Genomic DNA, 23303 nt, shown 5'->3' with positions numbered 1-23303 from the left:
TCTGATAACTTGTGTTCACTCTATCTTTTATCCATCAGTAATATTCTCTCAGCTTATTGGTCATATTTGAGTTTTTTTCCTTCCTCTCTTTGGAGTGGAGGATATGCCCACACTAACCTGCTGGATATTCTTCCTACTCTGCATTTCACAACTCCTACATTCTTTTGTCTACATTCTCACTCTCCAAATACATTATCCAGATAACCTTGTTTACAGTTTATTCCCAGGGTCATCTGTTTTATCTTACCAAATTCCTCTCCCTCCCGTACTTCCACCTCCCCTGCAGTTTAGCAAGCTTCTTTTTTCTCCTTCTGACAAAAGATCTTTTATCTGAAACATTAACTTTGTTTCTGTCCCCACAGAATCAACCTGATTTGCTGAGTACTTTCAGAATTTTGTTTTTATTTTAAATTGTTACCAAAATTTGTTTTCTTTCCCTCCTTTTCTTCCAATAAATCCATCTACATCCTGTTCCAGCATCATAATATCCCTATCAATTGCTTTCTACCTATTTTATTATAATTAGTTTGTTCACTGTCACAGTTCATTAATGTAAAGGCAAAACAATTAAGAACCGGGAACCCATGCTTTAGGTACTCCACCATTTAATTCTTCCAGCCTAAAAAGGACTTATTTATTGTAACTCTCACTTTCCATGCGACAGTCAGTTTTCAATCATGCCAACCCTTCCTCCAATACTACAGGCCTCTTATATGGCAGTTTGTCAAATGTCCTTTGGAAATCCATATTCACTACCTATTCAGATTCTCCACCATCAACTCTCCCTGGCATATCCTCAAGGAATTCAAGCAAATTCATCAACCATGACATGCCTTTTTTAAAACCATACTGACTGGGTTTTTATTAAATTCAGCTTTTCTCAACAATTAGTTTTTTTCCCCTTTAATAATTTTGACTCCTGGACCTTTCTAACCATAGATGTTAAATTAAATGGCCTACAGGGTGGCACGGTTAGCCTAGTGGTTAGCGCAAAGCTGTTACAGCGTCAGCGAACGGGGCTTGAATCTGGCACTGTCTGTAAGGAGTTTGTACATTCTCTCTGTGCCTGGGTGGATTTCCTCTGGTTTTCTCCCACCCTTCAAAATGTATCAGGGTTGTAGGTCAATTGGGTGTAATTGCAGCATGGGCTGAAAAGGCCTGTTACCGTGTTGTATGCCTAAAAAAAGTTCCCCATCTTCTGACTTCCTTTTTGAGCAAAGGAGGCTCATTAGCTTTTTGCAAACTTCAGGTACCCTCCTGGAATTTAATGTTTTGAAAAAAATTCTACCAATTGGTCCACTATTTCTGCAGTAGCATATTTATGAACCCTAGGCTAACATCAACAAATACAAAAGAGGCATGAATACTACACTTCTAGCCACTTCTTTGCTACATAAAGAAGGCTGCATGATTTGCTGAGTTTCTCCAGCATTTTTTGTGTAAACCGAACCAGTGTCCTGATCTTTTGAAATGCTTCTTTCCTTTCCTCTAACCAGAACAGTGAAGTTATCAGCCAAACTATTTATTAGCTGCAGTAGTAGCTAGTCCAGTGCTTCTCAACCTTTTTCTTTCCACTCATGTACCACTTTAAGTATTTCCTATGCCATCGGTGTTCTGTGATTAGTAAGGGATTGCTTAAGGTGGGATGTGGGTGAAAAGAAAAAGTGTGAAAACCACTTTTTAAAAAAGAAATCATACCTAATTAACTCATTATGTCCAATGGCCCAATGACAATTTTTCTCAAACAAAATATTTCAGTAACAATTGGGTCTAAAGCAGTGATTCTCAACCTTCCCTTCCCACTCACATACCATCTTAAGTAATCTCTTTCTAAGCGCTGATGGCATAGGGATTACTTAAAGTGGTATGTGAGTGGAAAGAAAAAGGTTGAGAAACACTGAGCTAGTCAGAGTTCCAACCTCTGGATCTGCCAAGGACCAATTAAATGCAACAATGTTGCCCTCTGCTGTGTAAAACAATCATCCCTACTATTCATGCTCCATGTAGCAACAGTGCCAAGTTCCTCACTATCTGAATTAGAACTACTTGTACTCACATCTTTGTTTCCATCCCTGCTCCAGTCATAATGTCTGTGACAGTATCTAAAATCATAAAATAGGTTAAAAGCATCTCAAACTAAATAAGACTGCTACAAAAAATAAAATCATGTCAAAAATCAATGTTTTGAAGTTAGTGCAGTCTAATAGAGGATAGCAAAAAGAGCAAGAGATCATTCCAGCAGATGTTTAAAAGCACCAGTGTGAATATGGCCTCCTGTGAATATGCTTTCTCTTGTGAATCTCAATTCACTCTTCTCTTCCCAACAGCTCCTATGGTGCGGGGGTACAGCTTCTCAGATGAGGGAGATCCAAAAGGCCAATTGTCAAGTAATCATTTTTGATCAAATGTAGATAAATAAGTATAAATTTCACACATGATGTCACTGAAATAGGAAACACACCTTTGCTTCATCTCAAACTCCAACCTTCAAAGACCAGTGCAAATGACACAATTAGTTGTTTCTTTTAAAATGTATCCCCACTATTTAGGAATGACAATTTCACAGCTTAATGCAACTGACAATATATTTGCCACGAAAATCAACATATTTAACAAGTCCAATAAACAATCTGCTGGAGGAACTCAGCAGTCGAGCAGCATCACCAGGACAAAAATAATTTTTGACATTTCAGGTCAGAACACTTTATTAAGACTTTATCATCTTCCACTTGACCCGTTGACTTCCTCCAGCAGAATGTTTTTTTGTTCAGATTCTAGAATCTGCTGTCTTGATTCACTACATTTAACAAATCCTCTGCTGGTGAGCAATTTGAAATCAGAGAAACATTTATAACGAATAATTTAAAAGTTGCATTGTTGTAAAGTTTATTTTTTAGTAAATCAATGTAGCTTGATATTTAATTTTTTTTAAAGAAAGGCAAATCTTGTATTGGGCACAAGAAAATGGGTGAATTTGAAGACAACAATCATCAAGGATCCAGCACACACCCTATTCTCACTGCTACCATCAGGAAAGGTGCCCCAAGACTCGCACCACCAGGTTTAGGAACAGCTTCTACCCCTCCACCATCAGACTCCTCAACAACAAACCCAATCAGGGACTCATTTAAGGACTCTTGCACTTTATTGATTTTTTTTCTTCTATATTACAGTCATTTTGTTTTTTTAAATTTTTTTTATTTAATACTTCACAGTGAACCACGTCAGTAACAATATATACAAATATTCAGCATTAAAATATAGTGACATTTTCATTTTTTCATTCCCTTCCTCCCACCTTCCCCACCCCCATAACTTAAAGCAAGAAATGAAAGAAGAAGAAATAAATAAACAATAGAACACAAAGGAGAAGAAAAAAAAGAAATTGTGTCATCCAATATTTCATATTTAATTATTTTCGTACTTGTATCATCACTCCAAGAGATGGAGGTCTGAAATTGGCTGTTTCTAATATATTCTAATGTATGGTTCCCAAATTTGTAAAAATAGAGCATATTTGTCTTTGAGATTGTAGGTACTTATTTCTAATGGAATACACTTGTTCATTTCTATGTACCACTGTTGTATTTTTAAGGTTGATTCCATTTTCCAAGTTGTCATTATGCACTTTTTTGCTGCGAGTGCAATCAGAACAAATCTTTTTTGAGCCCTGTCTAATTTTAGACCTAATTCTTTATCTTTCATGTTGTTTAACAGGAAGATTTTTGGGTCTTTTGGTATCCTATTTTTTTGTAATTCTATTTAATATTAGGTTTAAATCCTCCTGAAAAGTTTTCACTTTTGTACATCCAAATTGTATGTATTGCTGTTCCAAGTTCTTGTTTACAATGGAAGCAACTGTCCATTCTTTTAAATTTTGAGGTCTATGTAGCCAATTGTATTGTATCATATGAAACCGAGTATTTATTGTATTAATCATGGACCCTGCACATAATTCCTTCCATGTTTCATTCCTTATTTGTATATTTAAATTTTTTTTCAAACCTTGTTTGGGTTTATAGATTGCTTCATCATTTTCCTTGTATTGCAATTTGTTCTACATGTTTATGATACATTTTTTTATTATCACAGTGTATGTAATTAAATATTCATAGCAGCTATTCTCAGGTCATCTTAGACTAGTTCCCAACTTTTCTTTTAAATAAGTTTTCAACTGAGAGTATAAAAATTTTGTACCATGTGATATTCCATATTTATTTTTTAACTGTTCAAATGTCAATAAATTATTTTCTAAAAAGCAATCTTTTATTCTTTTAATTCCTTTTCTTGCCCATTACTTAAAAAATAAATTGTCTATTGTAAAAGGAATTAGTGGGTTTTGCATTAGTAACATTTTTGGTATTTGATCATTTATCATCTTTCGCTCCAGATGTATTCTCTTCCATATTTTTAGAATATGATGCTGTATTGGTAAATTGTTATGTGGTACCAGTTTCTCATCTCATTTATAGAGTAAATGTTCAGGGACCTTTTCTCCTAATTTATATAATTTTATCTTGAGCCAGTCCGGTTTTTCCTCCCCTCTGATAAAATCTAATAGCTATCTTAACTGTGCTGCCCTGTAATAGTTTTTGAAATTTGGTAGCTGCAATCCTCCTTGTTTATGCACCCTTGTTAATTTTTCCAAAGCCACTCTTGATTTTTTATCCTTCCATAGAAACATTATTAATTGATTTAATTTCATTTTAAAAATTCCCGTCAAGGGAATTGGTAGCGTTTTGCACAAATATTGTAGCTGTGGAAATACATTCATATTGATGCAGTTTACTCTCCCTATTAGAGTTAGTGGTAAATCTTTCCATTTCTCGAAGTTTTCCTGTATTTTCTTTATTCACAGTTAGTAATCTAATTTATATAAATTATTTAAATGATTATCTATCCTGAAACCTAGGTAACCTATGGCCTGTGATTGCCATTTAAAAGGAGATTCCCTTTTACATTTTGTATAATCAACTTTGTTCATTGGCATCACTTCACTTTTATCAGTTTTAACCTTGTATCCTGATATCGCCCCATATTCTTTCAATTTTATATATAACCTTTTTATTGATTAATCTGGGTGCATTAAATATACTATAATATCATCAGCAAATAAGCTAATTTAAAATTCTTCCTTTTACATTTTTTCCCTTTATTGTAGTTTCTTTTATTATCAGCTCTGCCAATGGTTCTATGGCCAAAACAACCAGGGAAGGTGATAATGGGCATCCCTGTCTTGTTGACCTACTCAATTTAAAGTAGTCTGAAACATATTCATTTGTTACCACTTTTGCCAAAGGACCATTATACAGTGCTCTAATCCAATTAATAATTTTTTCCGGTAATTTGAATTTCTGTAATACTTTAAACAGGTAATTCCATTCCACCCTATCAAAAGCTTTCTCTGCATCCAGAGCTACTGCCACAGTTGCTTTTTTAAATTTATTTGTGCTGTATGGGTTAAATTAATAAATTTAGACATTATCTGCTATTCTATTTTTAACAAATCCTGTCTGATCTCGCTTTCATTAATTTCAGTACACAATCTGCTAATCTATTTGGTAGTAATTTTGCAATTTATTTATAACCTGTATTTAGTAAAGATATTGGTCTATATGAAGCTGGTGACAACGGGTCTTTTCCTGTTTTTGGAATTACTGTGATTATTGTCATTTTACATGAATCAGGCAAATTCTGGATCTCTTCCACCTGTTTCATTACCTCTAAAAGGGGTGGAATTAATAGATTATTGAATACCTTATGAAACTCTGTAGGGAATCCATCTTTGCCTGGGTTTTTATTATTTGGTAATGTAATTAGTGTATCATGTGTTTCTGTAATTGTCAGGGGCTTTAGTAATTTATCTTAATCTTCCAATTGTAATTGGGGTAATTCAATGTTTGACAAAAATTCATCTATTTTTGTCATTCTTCCCTGGGTTTTGGTTTGAAAATTTCCATGAATCACTAATGGGTTATATGAGATCTGTTTATTCTGTTTTTAGTTGCCAAGCCAATATTTTGTGAGGTTTCTCTCCTAATTCATAATAATCTTTGCTTTGTTTTCATAATGTTTTTCTCCACTTTGTATGTTTGTATCATATTCTAATTGTTTTTGTCAATTCTCTCTTTTTCTCTATATCTTTCCTTCTCATTAAATCTTTCTCTATAGTTACTATCTCTTTTTCCAACTGTTCTATTTCTCGATCATATTCTTTTTTAATCTTGGTCGTGTAACTAATTATTTTGTCCCCTAATAAAGGCCTTCATTGCGTCCCATAATATAAATTTGACTGTTACAGAATTTGTATTTGTCTCAAAATATGTTTTAATTTGTTGCTCTATGTTTTGCCTTTTTAACAATATGGGGTTTAGCCTCCATCTATATGTTTTGGGGGAATATCCTCTAAAGCAATTGTCAATAACAAGCATGAGTAGTCTGATAAAAGTCTTGCCTTATATTTGGTCTTTCGAACTCTCCCTTGAATCTGTGCCGACAACAAGAACATATCAATCCTAGAATAGGTTTTATGTCTGTTTGAATAATATGAATAATCACTTTCTTTTGGATGTTGTTTTCTCCATTTATCAATTATCTTCATATCATGCATTGAGTTTAATGTGAATTTAGCTGCTTTATTTTTTATAGTAGTCTTCCAGTTTTATATATTGATGGGTTAAGGTTAAAATTAAAGTCTCCCCCTAGTAAAATGTGTCCCTGTGTTTCTGCTATCTTTAAAAATTGTCCTGCATAAATTCCTGGTCATCTTCATTAGGTGCATAAATGTTGAACAAGTTCCAAGATTGTGAAAGATAGATTCTTATTAACAAATATAGTAACTCCCATGGCTTTTGAATTGTACTATGATGCCATTATGTGACCTACTCAGTCTCTCTTCAGTTTGCGATGTTCTAACTCAGTTAAGTGTGTTTCTTGATTAAATGCTATGCCTATTTTCTCATTTTTAAGTAGTGTCAGTAACTTTTTCTCTTAATTTGATTGTGAATTCCATTAATATTAATAGTCATATATTTCATTATAATCATCTTATCCATCCATTTTCACCTCCATTCCACTTCTTCAACCCTTCCATCTCCCTTCTTATAAAATCACTCTTTAGATTGTTCTTACTTTTTACTAAACACCACAACACAACTAGTAGGAAAATAACAAAAAAACTATAAGAAAACCAAAGAATAATATTAAAGAAAACCACATTAAGTCCTCCTTTAATGAGTTGTCCTTGTTACTTCTTTTTCTACGTGGGTTGTGGTGTATACCACAAATGTCAACAGATTTTGCAGTGAGCAGATCTTCCCTCCTCCCCAGTGCTTCCCCAGAGAAATAACTATATATTATTCTTAAAAATATAACAAAGCCTTTTTTTAACCGCTTTTTTCTTAAAAGTCTGTAATCAAACTATTAAGATAATGTATATAAATAAGTTTAAATGTTAACAGTCCTTTTATTATTTTCTTTACTCATCTTCTTGTTGTTTATTTGGTAATTGGCCTGCAAAGCTTTGTGTTTCTTCTGGATCTGAAAACAGTCTATTTTGCCCACCAGGGATGGCTATCTTCAACACTGCTGGATGTCGTAGCACAAAGTTATAACCTTTTTTCCATAATACAATTTTTGTTAAATTAAACTTCTTTGGTTCTGTAAAAGTTTGAAGCTTATATCTGGATAAAAAAAAATTTTTCCATTGTACTCCAATGGTTCCTTGTTTTCTTTCATTCTTTTAATAGCCAGTTCCAATATTTTCTTTCTTGTTGTATATTGTAGTTTTACTACAATGGAACGCGGTTTCTGCTGTGGCTGTGGTTCTTTCAATTTCTATTTCTTCTTGGAGTTTTTTTACTCCTAAGATCTGTGGGATCCATCTTTTTTATAAATCCTTTTATATCTGCCCCTTCTTCACCTTCTTTCAAGCCGACTATTTTTATATTATTATGCCTGCTGAAATTCTCTAAAATGTCAAATTTTTGGGCTAATATGTCATGTATCTTCTTTATCCCCTTATCTCCATCTTCCAATTTTTCTCTTAACTCATTCACCTCCATTTCCACACCTATCACTCTGTCTTCCACTTCATCACTTCGCTTTCTCATTTATGCCATAGCATTCTCCATTCTTTGTATTTTTACATCTGTCTCTTGCATGGTTTTTTTTTAATAGAACTCAGACATTATTGTTTCCATTAGAATCTTTATTTGACTGTCAAATTATTTCTTATCTACCATCTGCATCTGTTTTTTACCTTGTATTTTTTCTTGTATGTCTATCTTTTTCTTAATTTTCTTTCTCTGGCTCCATTTCTTGGCTTCTTGTTGATCTTGCTTCTATTTTGTCTTTTCCGTGGCTTCTCCCATTATAGTATCAGCATTTTGCTGTCGGCGTCCTCTTTAGTATGCGTACCACAGATGTGTGAGGAGTCGTGCATGCGTGCTGGCATTCTTTTTCAGGGTCCGGAAGCCAATGTTCCAGACTGCCCCGGGGGATGTTGCCCCCAAGCTGCTTGCTTACCGGCTTCGCAGCTCAGGCCATCCTCTTTGAGAGAGCTCCCTGTTCGTGGACTCCGGTAAGGCCTTCCTCTTTTTCTTCCTGATGATTTCTTCATCTCTTCTTTGCATGCCATTGTAGTCTTTTCCTTCTTTGGAGCCATCTTCAGTTTCTTCTTATACTTTTTATCTTGCAACTTTTTTATGTTTTACGTCTCTGCCTTGTTTTTCTACCCTTTTTTCAACTTTCTCTGTGGACAGCTGGTTTTCCCTAACCAGCCACTACTCCATCACGTGACCATCTCGCAGTCAGTTTGTTCACATTTTTCTATTAGTTTACATGTGTACTTTGAGTACCTTTTTTTTTTGCACTACTAAGTGGTAATTCTGCCTCACCTGCAGGAAAAGAATCTCAGGGTTGTATGTGATGTCATGTAAATCTGATATCAAATCAGAAAATTGCTGTAATCTCACTATTTGTTCTAATATGCAGTTTTCTAGAAGAAACCTAATCCAGCCAAACTGACTAAACCAATTTGACAACACTGGAAAATGGAGCAAAAATGTTATTGCAATCCACCTTAGTTTTACATTCCTTGATATTTTGCACTGGTTTGTCAGATTACATGAGAATCTGGGAGTAAGATAAGGCCAAAATTCATTGCCACCACAAGATCTCTGCAGTCTCTGCTACCCAATCTCCTACACACATACACATTGCTTAACTGTATAAGATCAAATGGTGGTCTCACCTTGCTGCCATTTGGTAGAGAACCATTTATACACAAAGATGACCATGCCTGGTCATTGCACAATGTTAGATTGAAGCCATGAACCAAATTATAGAGACATCCAACTATTAAAACTAGATCATATTAATTAAAGCTCAAGTCATTTTAAGTATCCATATCTGAGAATATACTCACTCTTCTGCCATGTTAATATTCTTCAGTACATGCACATAAATAAAAAGGGCTTGCTCATGTAGACCCATTTGACCCATTAGCAGAGCTCGCTCCTCCAGCAATCCTAAATGCAACCAGAAATATGATTTATAAAGCAAACTTCTATTCCTCTTTTAGCAATGAAAGGCCCAAGATGAAAGCTAATGTGCAGTGCATTATGAAATTGCAAAGGTTGAAGAGGAATGATGAGATAAATCAGAAAGGAATTACTTGATTCAAGAACCAAAACCCCCTTACAAGCACACTGGGGAGAAGCCCTCACACTTATGCTGAGGATTCTTGGTGAGGACACACCTCCAGTATCATATGCAATTCTGGTCGCCATGCTATAGGAAGATGTCATTAAACTGGAGCAGGTGCATAAAAGATTCACGTGGGTGCTATCAGCACTGGAGGGTTTGAGTTATAAGGAGAAACTGAATAAGCTAGGATTTCTTTCTTGGGACATAGGAAGCTAAAGGGGAGACTTATTTTTGGACCTGCAGCACAGTAACAGGCCCTTCGGCCCATGTGCTCATGGCTCCCAAATATACCAATTAACCTACAATCCCTGTACATTTTTGAAGGGTGGAAGGAAACCAGAGTTCCCAAATGAAACCCACGTAAACATGAGAATATACAAACTCGTGACAGACAATGCCGGATTTGAATGTGGGTTGCTGGCACTGTAACAGTGCTAACCATGCCATCTTACAAAAACAGGAGGGCAAAGATAATGTAAATGGTCACACTCTTTTTCCCAGGGTAGGGGAGACTAAAAGTAGAGGTGATTTAAGGTGAGAGGGGAAAATTTTAAAGAGGACCTAGCAGAACTTTTCCAGAGGGTGGTCTGACTGTAGAACAAGCTACCGGAGGATATACTTAGACATGTCCATGGATATGGGCCAAACACAGGGAAATGGAATCAGCTCAGGTAGATAATGGCTGGCATGGACAAGATGAGCCGAATGCCTGTATCCATCCATTATGCCTCTTGACAATCTCTTGCCTACCCCACCCACTTAGTTATCAATATTTCGTTGCATGTTTTATGTGTCCTCTTTTCAACTGGTTACTTCATCTGTCTTTGTAACATCACCAAATTTAGCTGTTGTGCCTCACGGTATCTTCAATCCAAGTTACTAATGCAGTTTGTAAATTGATAGACCCCAGTATGATTCCCTATAGTATCCTACTAACGACTTACTGTCAATCTGGAAATGGGCAATTATCCCAATTCTCTGTTCTGTTAGTTAATCAATCTCCTATTCATACCAATACAATAAAACCAACCCGAGTACTTTGACATTATATACATAATATAGAATGCCTTCTGATCATCCAAATGCACCTTATTTGCTAAATCCTCAAAGAACAAAAAGTATTCTCAAACATGAATTCCCTTTCATAAAACCATGTCAAATTTTCTTGATTGTCTTTGATTCCCTGGGAAAAAGCTTGTGAGCATTCACTTTATCCATAACCCTCATGATTTTATAAATCTCTGTAAAGTTCATCCGGCTCCTAATAAAGACCCAGCCCACCTAACCTCTCCCAAACAGCAATCAAAGCTGCACTTGTATTGTTTTTGGCATATTTTAAATTTAAAATTTTAACAGACCATTTCGGCCCACGAGTCTGTGCCGCCCAATTTACACCTAATTAACCTACATCCCCAGTACGTTTTGAAGAGTGGGAGGAAACCAGAGCCACCAGGGAAAACCCATGCAGACACAGGGAGAACATACAAACAACTTACAGACAGCACGGGATTCAAACCTCGGTCCCAATCACTGGTGCTGTAAAGGTGTTGCACTAACCGCTACACCAACTGTGTCTCCCAATATACGACAAGGTTCCATTGAGATGTGGTCATTTAATTTATATTACAGTAGTTGGTGCATCTTAAGCATCTTTGAGGCTGCAGTTGTGAAAATTTCTGTGAATCTGTACATTGTACTTGTGCATGTGACAACAAACACTTGTCTCATTAACTTTTGCTGGACATTTGATTACTCACCATCAAATGGGAAGTCACTGATGAGTTTGTTGGGCTGATGATGTTTGGAGATTTTCAAGAATGACAATAGTTTATTTCTATATTCTCCCAACTCCCCTTCTTCTTTTCCAGCAGGAACAGGGATCTCATCTGAAAAGAAAAGCATCTCAAAATGATAATAACCAAATTTAATAAATATACATCATTAGGGACAAGAAGTAAACAAGAAGTCAGGGGAGTAATACAGATAACAAAGTGCTGGAGAAACTCAGCAGGTCATGGATGCTGCATGATCTGCTGAGTTTCTCCAGCACGTTTGTGTATTTTGACCCTTTGTTCCAAAGCACTTTACAGCCAATAAAGTAACTGTTGTTATACAGCAAAAGTGGCAACCAATTTAGGTAATGGAAGCTCCTTAAAGAGTCAGATTATCTGTTTTAAAGAATCTGTTTGAGCAATAAATACAGGGCATCAGGATTAATTCCCATGGTCTTCTCAGAAATAATGTAAGGAATATTTTACACCAGGGGTGGGCAACCTTTTACCATGTGTGGTCCAGAAGGTATGTCAGTGGTTGAGTGGCGGGCTGCACTGATGCTACCATAAATGAAATAAATAGATGAAACTAATAAATAAGTACATGTAATAAATTTGATGGTGCATTTAAGGTTAGGGAAGGATTTTCAAATCTAGAAATGCACCAAAAAATAATGAGTCAGTCATTAAAATGACACAATTAAAAACAAGAAAAATTAGTTAAAATGAAAACAAAATAACTAACCCCAAAACTGAGAGGGAACGTCACACAAAGAGGGGGAGACAACATGGTGATGGGGGAGAAGATCACCTTAGGAGGCGAGGACACGTTGTGGGGGGGTGGGGGGGGGAAGAACGATACCGTGGAGGGGGAGAACGACACTGTGGAGGGTAGGGATACCATGGGAGAGGGAGAACAACATGGTGGGAGGAGGAGAATGACCCAGTGCGAGGGGGAAGGGGAGAATGACAGCATGGGAGGGGGGGAGAATGACACTGTGGGAGGAGGGAGAACAACACCATGGGAGGGGGAGAGCAACCCAGTGCGAGGGGGAGGGGAGAATGACACTGTGGGAGAGCAGAGAAAGCCCTGTGTATTTGATGGAACCTGGGGGGGGGTCACTAGCCACAATGAGGATCACACTGGAGGATTACGGGAACGACTCTGGGTATAAGGTTAATCTGGATAAAAGTGAAATCATGCCTTTGTTGAAAGGAGATTCTTCTTTTTTCTTTGGCTTGGCTTCGCGGACAAAGATTTATGAAAGGAGATTATAGACCCTATCAATGGGAAAGCCAATTCATTTGGATGCAGGAAGGCACTAAATACCTAGGAATAAGAGTGGTTAAAGACCCATGCAATATTTACAAATATATAAAGTAAATTAAATTATCTCCCTTTGGTCCGGATGATCAAGGAGGACCTGGCTAGATGGAAACCTCTGCCCATAACGCTGGTGGGCAGAGTTAACTGTAAAAATGAAGGTGATGCCCAAGACTACAATACCTTTTTTAAACGCTGCCCATTTTGTTGCCCCAGTGCTTCTTTAAAATGCTCAATGGATGTGTCAGAAACTTTTTGTGGAATGGTAAGGTATCTAGAATCTCCATGAAAAAGTTGACATCAGAATATAAATTGGGGGAGGGGGGCTTAAAACTGCCAGATTTTAAAAAATACTACTGGGCATCCCAGGCAGGGTTTGTTGCCTGATTTTTTGAGGGAGGGGAGGTCCCCCTTCTTGGGCACAAATTGGGTTACATGCTGTAGGAGAAAAGATAGAGAATTTATGTACAAATGGGACGCCAAATTAGTTTTGAAAAAAACAGATAATCCCACAATGAAACGTGTGCTAGACGTGGCAAAGAATAAATCGAGGTATTGGAATGAAGGAGAGGTTATCTCCTAAAAGGCCATTGACCCAGAACAATTTAATACCCATGACTCTGAGCAATAAGATCCTGGGCACCTGGTGCCAGAAAGGGATCAGGTGTATTGAGGATTGTTACTATCAAGGGCAGCTCATGCCATTCGAGCAGTTGAGGATTAAATATGAGTTATCGAATAGAACATTCTTCCGCTTTCTGCAATTAAGATTTTCCTAAGGAACAAACTGGGAACAACAATGACTCTGCCTGACTGTAGTGACATGGAGATTCTAATTCGAAAGGGGAATGTGTGTAAATTTATCTCTATGATGTATTCCATAATCTAAAATGAAAGCCCGAAGCCGGGCTTACATCAGTCAATGGAAAGGTGGGAGTCAGACTTGGGCATAACAATTGATGGTAGGAAGATTTGTGTTTGAATAGCCTGATGGAAATTGTTAGTGTCAGACACATGCTGGTGCAATATAATTTTTTGCATCAGTTAGACCTCACACCGATAAAATTACACAAGTCAAAGCCATAAAATTCGGAAATGTGCTTCAGGAGTGGTGGTGGAGGTTGGAACCTTTGTCCACTCCACCTGGCTGTTAAGGGTGAGATCCTTCTGGGAAGAACCTGAGGGACTCTGAAAAAAATTTCCCCAGGATCCAGAGTTGCACGTTCTAGGGGTCATTGGAGAAGTACAGTTTAGACTGTCCAAACACCAAATTCAGTTTGTGACAGTCGCCTTGTCGGTAGCCAGGAAGTATATATAGTGGTTATGTGGAAAGCTGACTCCCAGTTAAATATTGCACAATGGAATATGGAAATAGAGGGTTGCATTCCCCTGGAGACAATCACCTACAATTTATGGAAGAGATAAGACACATTCATTGAAGTGTGACAACTGTATCTGAGGCACATAGGTGCACAGATATAATTTACACACCCCCCTCCCTGAATAAGAGAAAAGAAACAATCCGTCCCAGCAGGTAAAGGATTAAGAGCATTAAATGGAGAATGTGGCGCAGACGACCTGTGTTTTCGCTCCTACTTGTTTTTATTTAGCACCCGAGGTCCTCCAGCTTCAGAGGATCCTTGTCTTTGTCGGTATTTAGATGCTTTTGCATGTCTGTATTTTTATATTTTGGTATTTGTATAATTTAAGGGATAGGGAAGGGAGGGTGTCAGGAGGGGGAAAATAAGAACTCTGTAAATTATATTACATGGAAGGAGAATGTATATTTTGTCTTTGGAAAATCAAAAAATATAAAACATTAAAAAAAAGACAAACCAAGTTTAGGAGCAATGGAGATGAGAGAAATTCCCCAGGAAAGTACTTCATTAAAAGAGAGGTGAAAAGTTGGCAACACGAACAAAATCATTTTGATCGCAACTCATTGTTCTGCAGCAAAATCATCTCTTACCCTCTGGTAGGGAGTTGAGGTAGTCCTTCATGAGGGCTTGCACTTTCTCACGATACAATTGGATCAGACAGTTGTGGAAAACTGATCCCGTTTCATCCCAGATGTAAACAATGTGTTCCTTAGATAGAAGAGAAACAAAAATTATCATAAAGACCTAATGCAGTGGATGATTGGTAAGGGGATATTGGAAAAGTGCATCTCAGGCTCACTCCCAGAGTGATAAAATGCTCTGTCAATTCTCACTCAGTTTACACAAAGAGTAGAGTTACTGGAGTGATGTGTCAGAGAAATCAAGCTCCAGAGTACTTTTACAGAAGTTGGAAAGAGCATTAAAAAAACTCCTTTCTAAAATTCATTTTTGCATTTTGAGTTTCATTTAATTATATTTAAAAGAAGGGTAGCAGAGAACAAAGTTTTATTTTAAGTGAAAAATAAGTCATGCTGAACTAGTCAAGGTGCTCAAAGAGGCCTTAGAAGAAAGAAAACAGGATAAGGTACAATTTGGTAATGAGCAATAGCAAGTGGTGAAAGGCATGGTCGGAGGAGAGGCATTAATTACCTCCTTCCTCACCACCAGTCAGGACCCCAAAATAGTCCTTCTAAGTGAAGCAATATTTCACCTGTGAATCTGCAGGGGTCATCTACTGTGTTTGGTGCTCCTGCTGTGGTCTTCTCTATATCAGAGAGACTGGGTGCAGACTGGGAAATCACTTCGTTGAGCACCTCGGCTCTGTCTGCCGCAATAGTGTGTATCTCCCAGTGGACGCTATTTCAATTCCCCACCCCATTCCTTTGCTGGCATGTCTGTCCATGGTCTCCTGCACTGGCAGACTGAGACCATTTGCAAACTGAAGGAATAACTCCTCATCTTCCATCTGGGTACCCTCTAACCAGGTGGCATTAACACGAGACTTCTCTAATTTCCATTAAACGTACCCCCCCATTTCCTTCCCCTTCTCCTTTCCCCTAGTTCTGTTTTTCTCTCTTCTCTTTTCCTCTGTCTCTATTTCCATATTCACTGAGCCAAAATCAATTCTCACTTTCCTCTTTTCATATCTAATTAACATCTTTTGTCTGTGGTCTGGACTACTCCCCATTCTTCCCTCTTTCTCTCCCCAGTCTTTAATTCAGCCGCCTGCCTGATTTTTTGCTTGAAAGGCTCAGACCTGAAATGTTGGTAATACGGAAGATCTTTCCTGCAACCAACACACCAATGGCATCATGAAGAAAGCCTCTACTTCCTCAGGAGTTTGCGGAGGAGCTAGTGGAGTTGTTCAAGTGAACCGGTACGGACTTGAAGGGCCGACATGGCCGGTTTCTGTGCTGTAAATGGTTATATGGTTGTATGCATATCTTTACCTCCTATGGACGCTGTGAGACCAGTTGATTCCTCCAGCATTTCTGTGTTTTTACTGCAATCACAGTGTCTGCACACTTTCGCATTTCACTTAATTATTTTTACAAAATGCTTAAATAAAAGCAAAACATGATAGATTTGAGAAATCTGAAATAAAACACAAAATCCTGAAAGGTAACATCTAGGAAGAAAGAATTTACATTTCAGTTGCTAACCATTCATCAAAAGGGTGAAAAATTACAGGCAAAAACTGTTTTAAGTGTCCAAGAAGGAAGGCTGCAAAGCAAATAAAACACAAAGCTCTGTGACAGAATGAGGAGAGATCAAGTAACAGAAGTGAAACAAGGTGAAAGGCTTGGTAATGAAAGGTGGACTTGGTGCTAATATAAATAAGGGAAGCAAAATGTATGAAATAATAACAATTCTAATTTGTTATATTGTGGCGGCCTGCAATTGTGGAGATTGGGGCAGCACATTGCACGGCGGCACACACAAACAGAGATTGCTAAAGCGATTCCCAAGACTACGAACCGGTGAGGGTAAAAGCTGGAGCAGTTCAAGACCAGCAACCCTAAAATGGTACTGGCCAAGCTACCCAGATAACAGATCAATAACAGGCTAGGGAAGAAGGGTATTCGCATGCTAGAATGTTCCCGCCTACTATTGTTATTCATGCAGCTGATCTCAGCCAATCAAACGGCAGAAACTCCAACTGGATAAAAGGAACCTTTCCAGCCTCAATAAATCTCAGAGTTTAACCTCCCACAATGTGAGTGTGTGTGTTTCTTTGTAGCAGCTGGCTACAATTGGTGACCCATGACGGTTTAGAAGGAATCTAAACCTAGCGATGGAGAACGAAGCAGCAGTAAGCACAGTCGGCCTGAAGCTCCCAACCTTCTGGTCAGTTCGACCCGGCATGTGGTTTGACCAGGCAGAGGCTCAGTTCCAGATCCGGGGCATCACAGCCGAGACAACCTGGTACTACCATGTGGTCAGCTCCCTGGATCCGCAGACTGCAGACAGAATGGCCAACTTTATCCACAGGCCATCATCGGAAGGCACTTACACTGCCTTCAAAGAGCTATTAACCAAGACGTTCGGACTCTCGCAGCGAGCAGCAAATTTTCTCCACCTGGATGGGCTTGGAGACAGATCCCCGTCGGCACTCATCAACGAGATGCTGGTACTCCTGGGAGCCCGGCATCATGTTCGAGCAGGCGTTCCTAAAACTGATGCTTGAAGACATCCAACTGCCCCTGGCGGATGCGTATTTCACCGACCCCCAGAAAGTTGCAGCACAGCCAGACATTCTGTGGAAACAGAAACAGAAGTGCTTTGCTACTGTGGGGCTCGTAAAGAAGTCCCGCAATCAGACCAGAGCAGTCCCAAGCAAGGAACAGCAGGAGCGTGTCCAGTGACAGATGGTGCTTCTACCACCGGAGATGGGCACTGAGGCCCGCCGATGCCAGTACCCCTGCGAGTTCCAGGGAAACAACAAAGCCCAGCCATTACTGATGGCCACGACGGCTGGCCACCAAGAGAGCCTCCTGTACATCTGGGACCGCCAGTCCAGCAACAGGAGCAGAGGTCAGCGTGATACCCCAACAGGGTTGGACACTAGGCGCAGGCTAGCGGGACTCACGTTGATGGCTGCCAACAACAGCAGTATACGGACCTATGGCACTTGTAGGGCCAAGCTGCAGTTTGGGAGCAGTCACTTCTCGTGGGAGTTCATGCTGGCCACAGTGGAACAACCACTCCTCGGAGCGGATTTCCTGCAAGCCCACAGCCTCCTAGTGGACCTTAAGGGTAAGCAACTCGCCCACACCGAGACCTACCAGACCATCACACTGAGGGGCGCTAGGTTTTCGGCAATCCACCAAGGGCCCACCTCTCCTTGCAAGGGTGAAACGATTTCCCCTGGAGAAACTTCGACTGGCCAAGGAGGAGTTCCGCAAGTTCAAGAAATTGGGTGTTGTTCAACGGTCAGACAGCCCATGGGCCTCACCCCTCCACATGGTTCCTAAAGCAAATAGGGGCTGGAGACCGTGTGGCGACTATCACCGGCTCAACGAAGCCACCACCCCGGACCGTTACCCCATGTCACACATCCAGGATTTTGCGGCAAACCTGCACATGGCAACATTATTCTCAAAAGTGGACCTCGTGCGAGGATATCACCAGATCGCAGTGCATCATTATGACATCACTAAGACGGCCATCATTACTCCATTTGGGCTGTTCAAGGTCCTGAGGATGCCATTCGGGCTCAAAAATGCAGCACAGACATTCCAGCGACTGTGGAATGTCCATTCCAGTGGGCCAAGCTTTGGACTACACCTTTGTCTTCTTCAACGATATCCTCATGACAAGCAGAACCTGACAGGAACACCTTCAGCACCTCTGAAATCTCTTTAGTCGTCTGCAGGAGTTCGGCCTCACCATCAACCTGGCCAAATGCCAGTTTGGCCTGAAAACCATCGACTTCCTGGGCCACAGGATTACAAAGGACGGGGCCACACCACTGCCCAACAAGGTAGAGGCCATCCGCAGCTTCCTGAAGCCCAGTACAACCAAAGGTCTGCAGGAGTTTGTGGGGATGATAAACTTTTATCGCAGGTTTCTCCCAGCAGCTGCTCAAGTGATAAGCCCTCTGTTCATCCTGATGTCCGGCAAAGAAAAGGACCTGACCTAGGACGGCGAATCCACACGTGCTTTGTGGAAACCAAGGAAGCCTTGGCCAAAGCTGCACTCCTAACCCACCCTAGAACAGATGCATCCACGGCCCTCACAGTCGATGCCTTAGGAATAGCGATTGGTGGAGTTCTTGAGCAGCAGATAGAAGGAAGTTGGTACCTCTGAGATTGTTCCACGACTTTCTTCCTGCTGTTACCATTCCCATTCCGCTTCAGAGATCCTTGCGATTTCAATTGTTTTTGCAACTCAGAACTATGAGGATTATTTGGCAAAGAATTTGCAAAAGACAAAGCTTCAGTTTCATCATCAAAAAACTGAGCCTGAAAATTACCATAAAACACCTTCAAGACAGCAGGGTTTCTAAATGCAAACCTGTAACCCTTCTTCCATAACACAGCCTTAGCTGGGTTAAACTCTTTACATCGTCTTATCACATCTTGACTTAAATCTGCATAAAAAAGGCTCTGTTACCCTGAATCATCATAGGGCCCTGATTCTGTTGGTCCTTCTGAACTGCCAAACGCAAAATCAACTCACGATCCTGATATCGTAAACAACGAATAAGAACCGCTCGTGGTGGTTGATCTGGAAAAGGTTTTTGCCATATCGCCCTACGTGCTCTACCAGCTTCAATCCTTCTGGAAAGGCATCCTTTCCCAACACTTCTGGTATCCATTACCGAAAAAATTTCACTGGATCTGTACCTTCAATATCTTCTGGCAAACCCACTATTTTAACATTATTACATCTACTTTGATTTTCCAACGAGTCAATCTTATTCAAAAATACCCGCTTTTGAAGATTCCAATCCGTAAGACAATGTTCAAAATAATCCATTATTTCAGTATCTGGACAATCACAAACGCCCATTTAATATCCTTAAATTCATCCTCCACCACATCCACTACTCTCAAAGATTTAGCAACATCTTGTTTAATTGATGACATCTCTTCTCTTAATTCAGTCAATTGAAGCATATTTTCTTTAAACCGCTGCGTAACCTGTGTTGCCATAGTATTCACCAGACTCATAAACTCCTCAGAGACAGACAATGTAGTGTCCTCCTCCACTTGAACAGTTTGAAAAGTTTATAAATTAGGTGATTTGATTCTTGAAACTTTTAAAAAAATTTCTGAGGCCTACCTTGAAGAATTCTGGCTGCACCCAAGAAGTCTTTAGAACCCCTATAGGACTTATTGAAATATTATGGATCAATGTCAGGCTACTTCTTATGTTACTTAAAAGAAATATCTCTGTTTTTTCTGGTATGTTATTTTTTATAAATTTATTTAGTATCTGATTTAATTCTTCCCAAAACATATTTACTTTCGTACATGCCCAAGTTGCATGTAATGCTATTCCCATTTCCTTCTTACAGCGAAACATCTATCAGATAATGTTGAATCCCTTTTTAAAAATTTTTGAGTAATATATACCCTGTGTAACCAATTATACTGTATCATGCATAACCTTGTGTTTATTGTATTCTTCATAGTTCCAGAACATAACTTTTCCCATGATTCATTTTTTTATCTTTATGTTTTGATTCTTTTCCCACTTCTGCTTAGGTTTATAATTTATTTCATTTTCCTTATCTTGCAGCTTAATGTACATGTCGGTTATAAATCTTTTGATTATCATTGTGTCTGTAATCACGTATTCAAAGCTGCTTCCTTCAGGTAATCTCAAGCTGTTTCCCAATTTATCCTTTAAATAAGCTTTCAATTGATGATATGCAAACATTGTACCATATTTGTACTTCAACTGTTCAAATGTTAATAAATTATTTCCCAAAAAAGTTTTCTATTCTTTTGATTCCTTTTCTCTCCCAATCTTTAAAAGAAAGGTTGTCTATTGTTAAAGGGATTTGCGGATTTTGCGTCAATAGTAATTTTGGTATTTGATAATTCGTTTTTTTCCTTTCTTCTTCCATGTATTAAGTAAATGATGCAGTACTGGTGAGTTTTTATATTACACCAGTTTTTCATCTAGTTCCATCTTAGTCCAGTCTGGTTTTTCCCTTGTCTGGTAAAAATCTGATAAATACCTTAATTGTGCGGCTCTATAATAATTTCTAAAATTTGATAACTGTAAATCACCTTGATTATACCTCTCTGTTAATTTATCTAACACTACCCTTGGATTCCTCCCTTTCCACAAGAATTTCCTTATTATTCTCTTTAGTTCCTTAAAGAATTTTTCTGTTAAGGGAATTGGTAATGTTTGAAATAAGTATTGTATCTTTAGGAACACGTTCATTTTAATGCAGTTTACCCTCCCTATCAATGTCCTAAGTCTTCCTGTAACTTCTTTATTAGTGGCTGATAATTTAGTTTGTACAAGTGGTTTAAGTTATTATCTAACCTGATCCCTAGGTATCAGATTGCTTGTGCTTGCCATTTAAATGGTGATTCTTTTTTAAATTCTGTATAGTCTGTGTTACTCATTGGCATCACTTTACTTTTATTTGCGTTGATCTTGTACCCCGATATTTCTCCATATTCCTTCAATTTCTTATGTAATTCTTTTACTGATACTTCTGGTTCTGTTAGATACAACTATGATGTCATCTACAAATAAGCTGATTTTATACTCCTCCTTCATTTTTATCCCTTTTATTTTATTTTCTGTTCTTATCAGTTCTGCCAAAGGTTCTATTGCTAAGGCGAACAATGAGGGGGATAGTGGATATCCCTGTCTAGTTGACCTACTTAATTTAAAGTGACTCGTTACATATCCATTTACTGCTACCTTCACCAATGGTCCATTATACAATGCTTTACTCCAATTTATATATTTTTCTGGTAGATTGAACTTCTGTAATACTTTAAATAAGTAATTCCACTCTACTCTGTCAAATGCTTTTTCTGCGTCTAGAGCAACAGCCACTGTTGGTTTCTTATTTCCTTGAACTGCGTGGATCAGATGAATAAGTTTGCAGACATTGTCCGCTGTTCGTCTTTTCTTAATAAATCCAGTTTGATGTTGCTTTACTATTTTAGGTACACAATTGGCCAATCTGTTTGCTAATAATTTCGCTATTATCTTATAGTCTGTGTTAAGTAGAGATATTGGTCTATATGATGCTAGTGTTGATGGATCCTTCCCTGTCTTTAGTATTACTGTAATTATTGGTGTCTTACATGAATCTGGCAAGTTTTGTGTTTCTTCTATCTAGTTCATTACTTCCAGGAGAGGAGGAATTAATAACTCTTTAAATGTTTTATAGAATTCTATTGGGAGTCCATCCTCTATTTCAAATGGTTTTATCAATTTGGTTTGCTCCTCTTCTTGCAATTTCAGCAGTTCAATTTTAGCTAAAAATTCCTCTATTTTATCATCTTTCCCCTAGCTCTCAGTTTGATACAATTGGTCACAAAATTCCTTAAAATTTTCATTAATTTCTGTTGGATTATATGTAATTTGTTTGTCCTTTTTCCTTGATGCCAGTATCGTTCTTTTAGCTTGTTCCATTTTAAGTTGCCAGGCTAATATTTTATGTGTTTTTTCTCCCAGTTCGTAATACTTTTGCTTTGTTTTCATTATGTTTTTCTCCACCTTGTACGTTTGTAATGTTTCGTATTTAATTTTTTTGTCTGCCAACTCTCTCTTTTTCGTTATATCAACCCTTTTTACTAATTCCTTTTCTGTACTTACTATCTCCCTTTCCAGCTGCTCTATTTCCCAATTATAATCCTTTTTCATCTTAGTCACATCACTTATTAGCTGCCCTCTAATGAAGGCTTTCATTGCGTCCCATGATATAAATTTGTCTTTCACTGATCCTGTGTTTATTTCAAAATATGTTTTAATTTGGCGTTCAATAAACTCCCTAAATTCCTGTCTTTTAAGTATCATGGAGTTTAACCTCCTTCGATATGTTCTTGCTGGGATGTCCTCCAGTTCTATTCCTAATAATAGGGATGAATGATCTGATAGTAGTCTAGCTTTATACTCAGTTTTCCTAACTCTCCCTTGAATATGGGCTGACAACAAAAACATATCAATCTTTGAGTAAGTTTTGTGCCTACTCGAATAATATGAAAATTCCTTCTCTCTTGGGTGTTGCCTCTTCCATATATCCATACGTTTCATTACCTGCATTGATTTAACCATAAATTTGGTTACTTTATTCTTTTTACTTGTCTTTTGTCCAGTTTTATCCAACATTGGGTCCAAATTAAAGTTAAAATCCTCTCCAATCAATATATTTCCTTGTGTCTCTGCAATCTTCAAAAAAATATCCTGCATAAACTTTTGATCCTCCTGTTAGGTGCATATATATTGAGCAAATTCCAAAATTCTGAGTATATCTGACACTTTATCATTGCATACCTCCCTGCCAGATCTATTATTTCCTCCTCTATTTTGATTGGTATATTTTTGTTAACTAGTATGGCTATACCTCTAACTTTTGAATTATAGGATGCTGCCGTTACATGTCCTACCCAGTCTCTCTTTAGTTTGTTATGTTCC

At 38.2% G+C, this 23303-nt stretch overlaps 1 protein-coding gene across 1 annotated transcript in view; it reads right to left on the bottom strand.

Annotated features, from left to right (window-relative positions):
• vps39 (VPS39 subunit of HOPS complex) overlaps positions 1-23303 on the bottom strand; it is a 136269-nt gene that overhangs the window by 30681 nt on the left and 82285 nt on the right. Inside the window, exons 18-21 of the mRNA XM_069915495.1 lie at positions 14774-14891; positions 11466-11594; positions 9428-9530; positions 2057-2102 (exon numbers count right to left, since the gene is read on the bottom strand). Coding sequence (XP_069771596.1) covers positions 2057-2102; positions 9428-9530; positions 11466-11594; positions 14774-14891 — 396 coding nt within the window. The remainder of the gene's footprint in view (positions 1-2056; positions 2103-9427; positions 9531-11465; positions 11595-14773; positions 14892-23303) is intronic.

Source organism: Narcine bancroftii, chromosome 2, assembly GCF_036971445.1.
Source record: "Narcine bancroftii isolate sNarBan1 chromosome 2, sNarBan1.hap1, whole genome shotgun sequence".
Lineage (NCBI taxonomy): Eukaryota > Metazoa > Chordata > Chondrichthyes > Torpediniformes > Narcinidae > Narcine > Narcine bancroftii.
The sequence above is the reverse complement of the archived record's forward strand: the minus strand, read 5'-3'. Positions and strand labels throughout refer to the sequence as shown.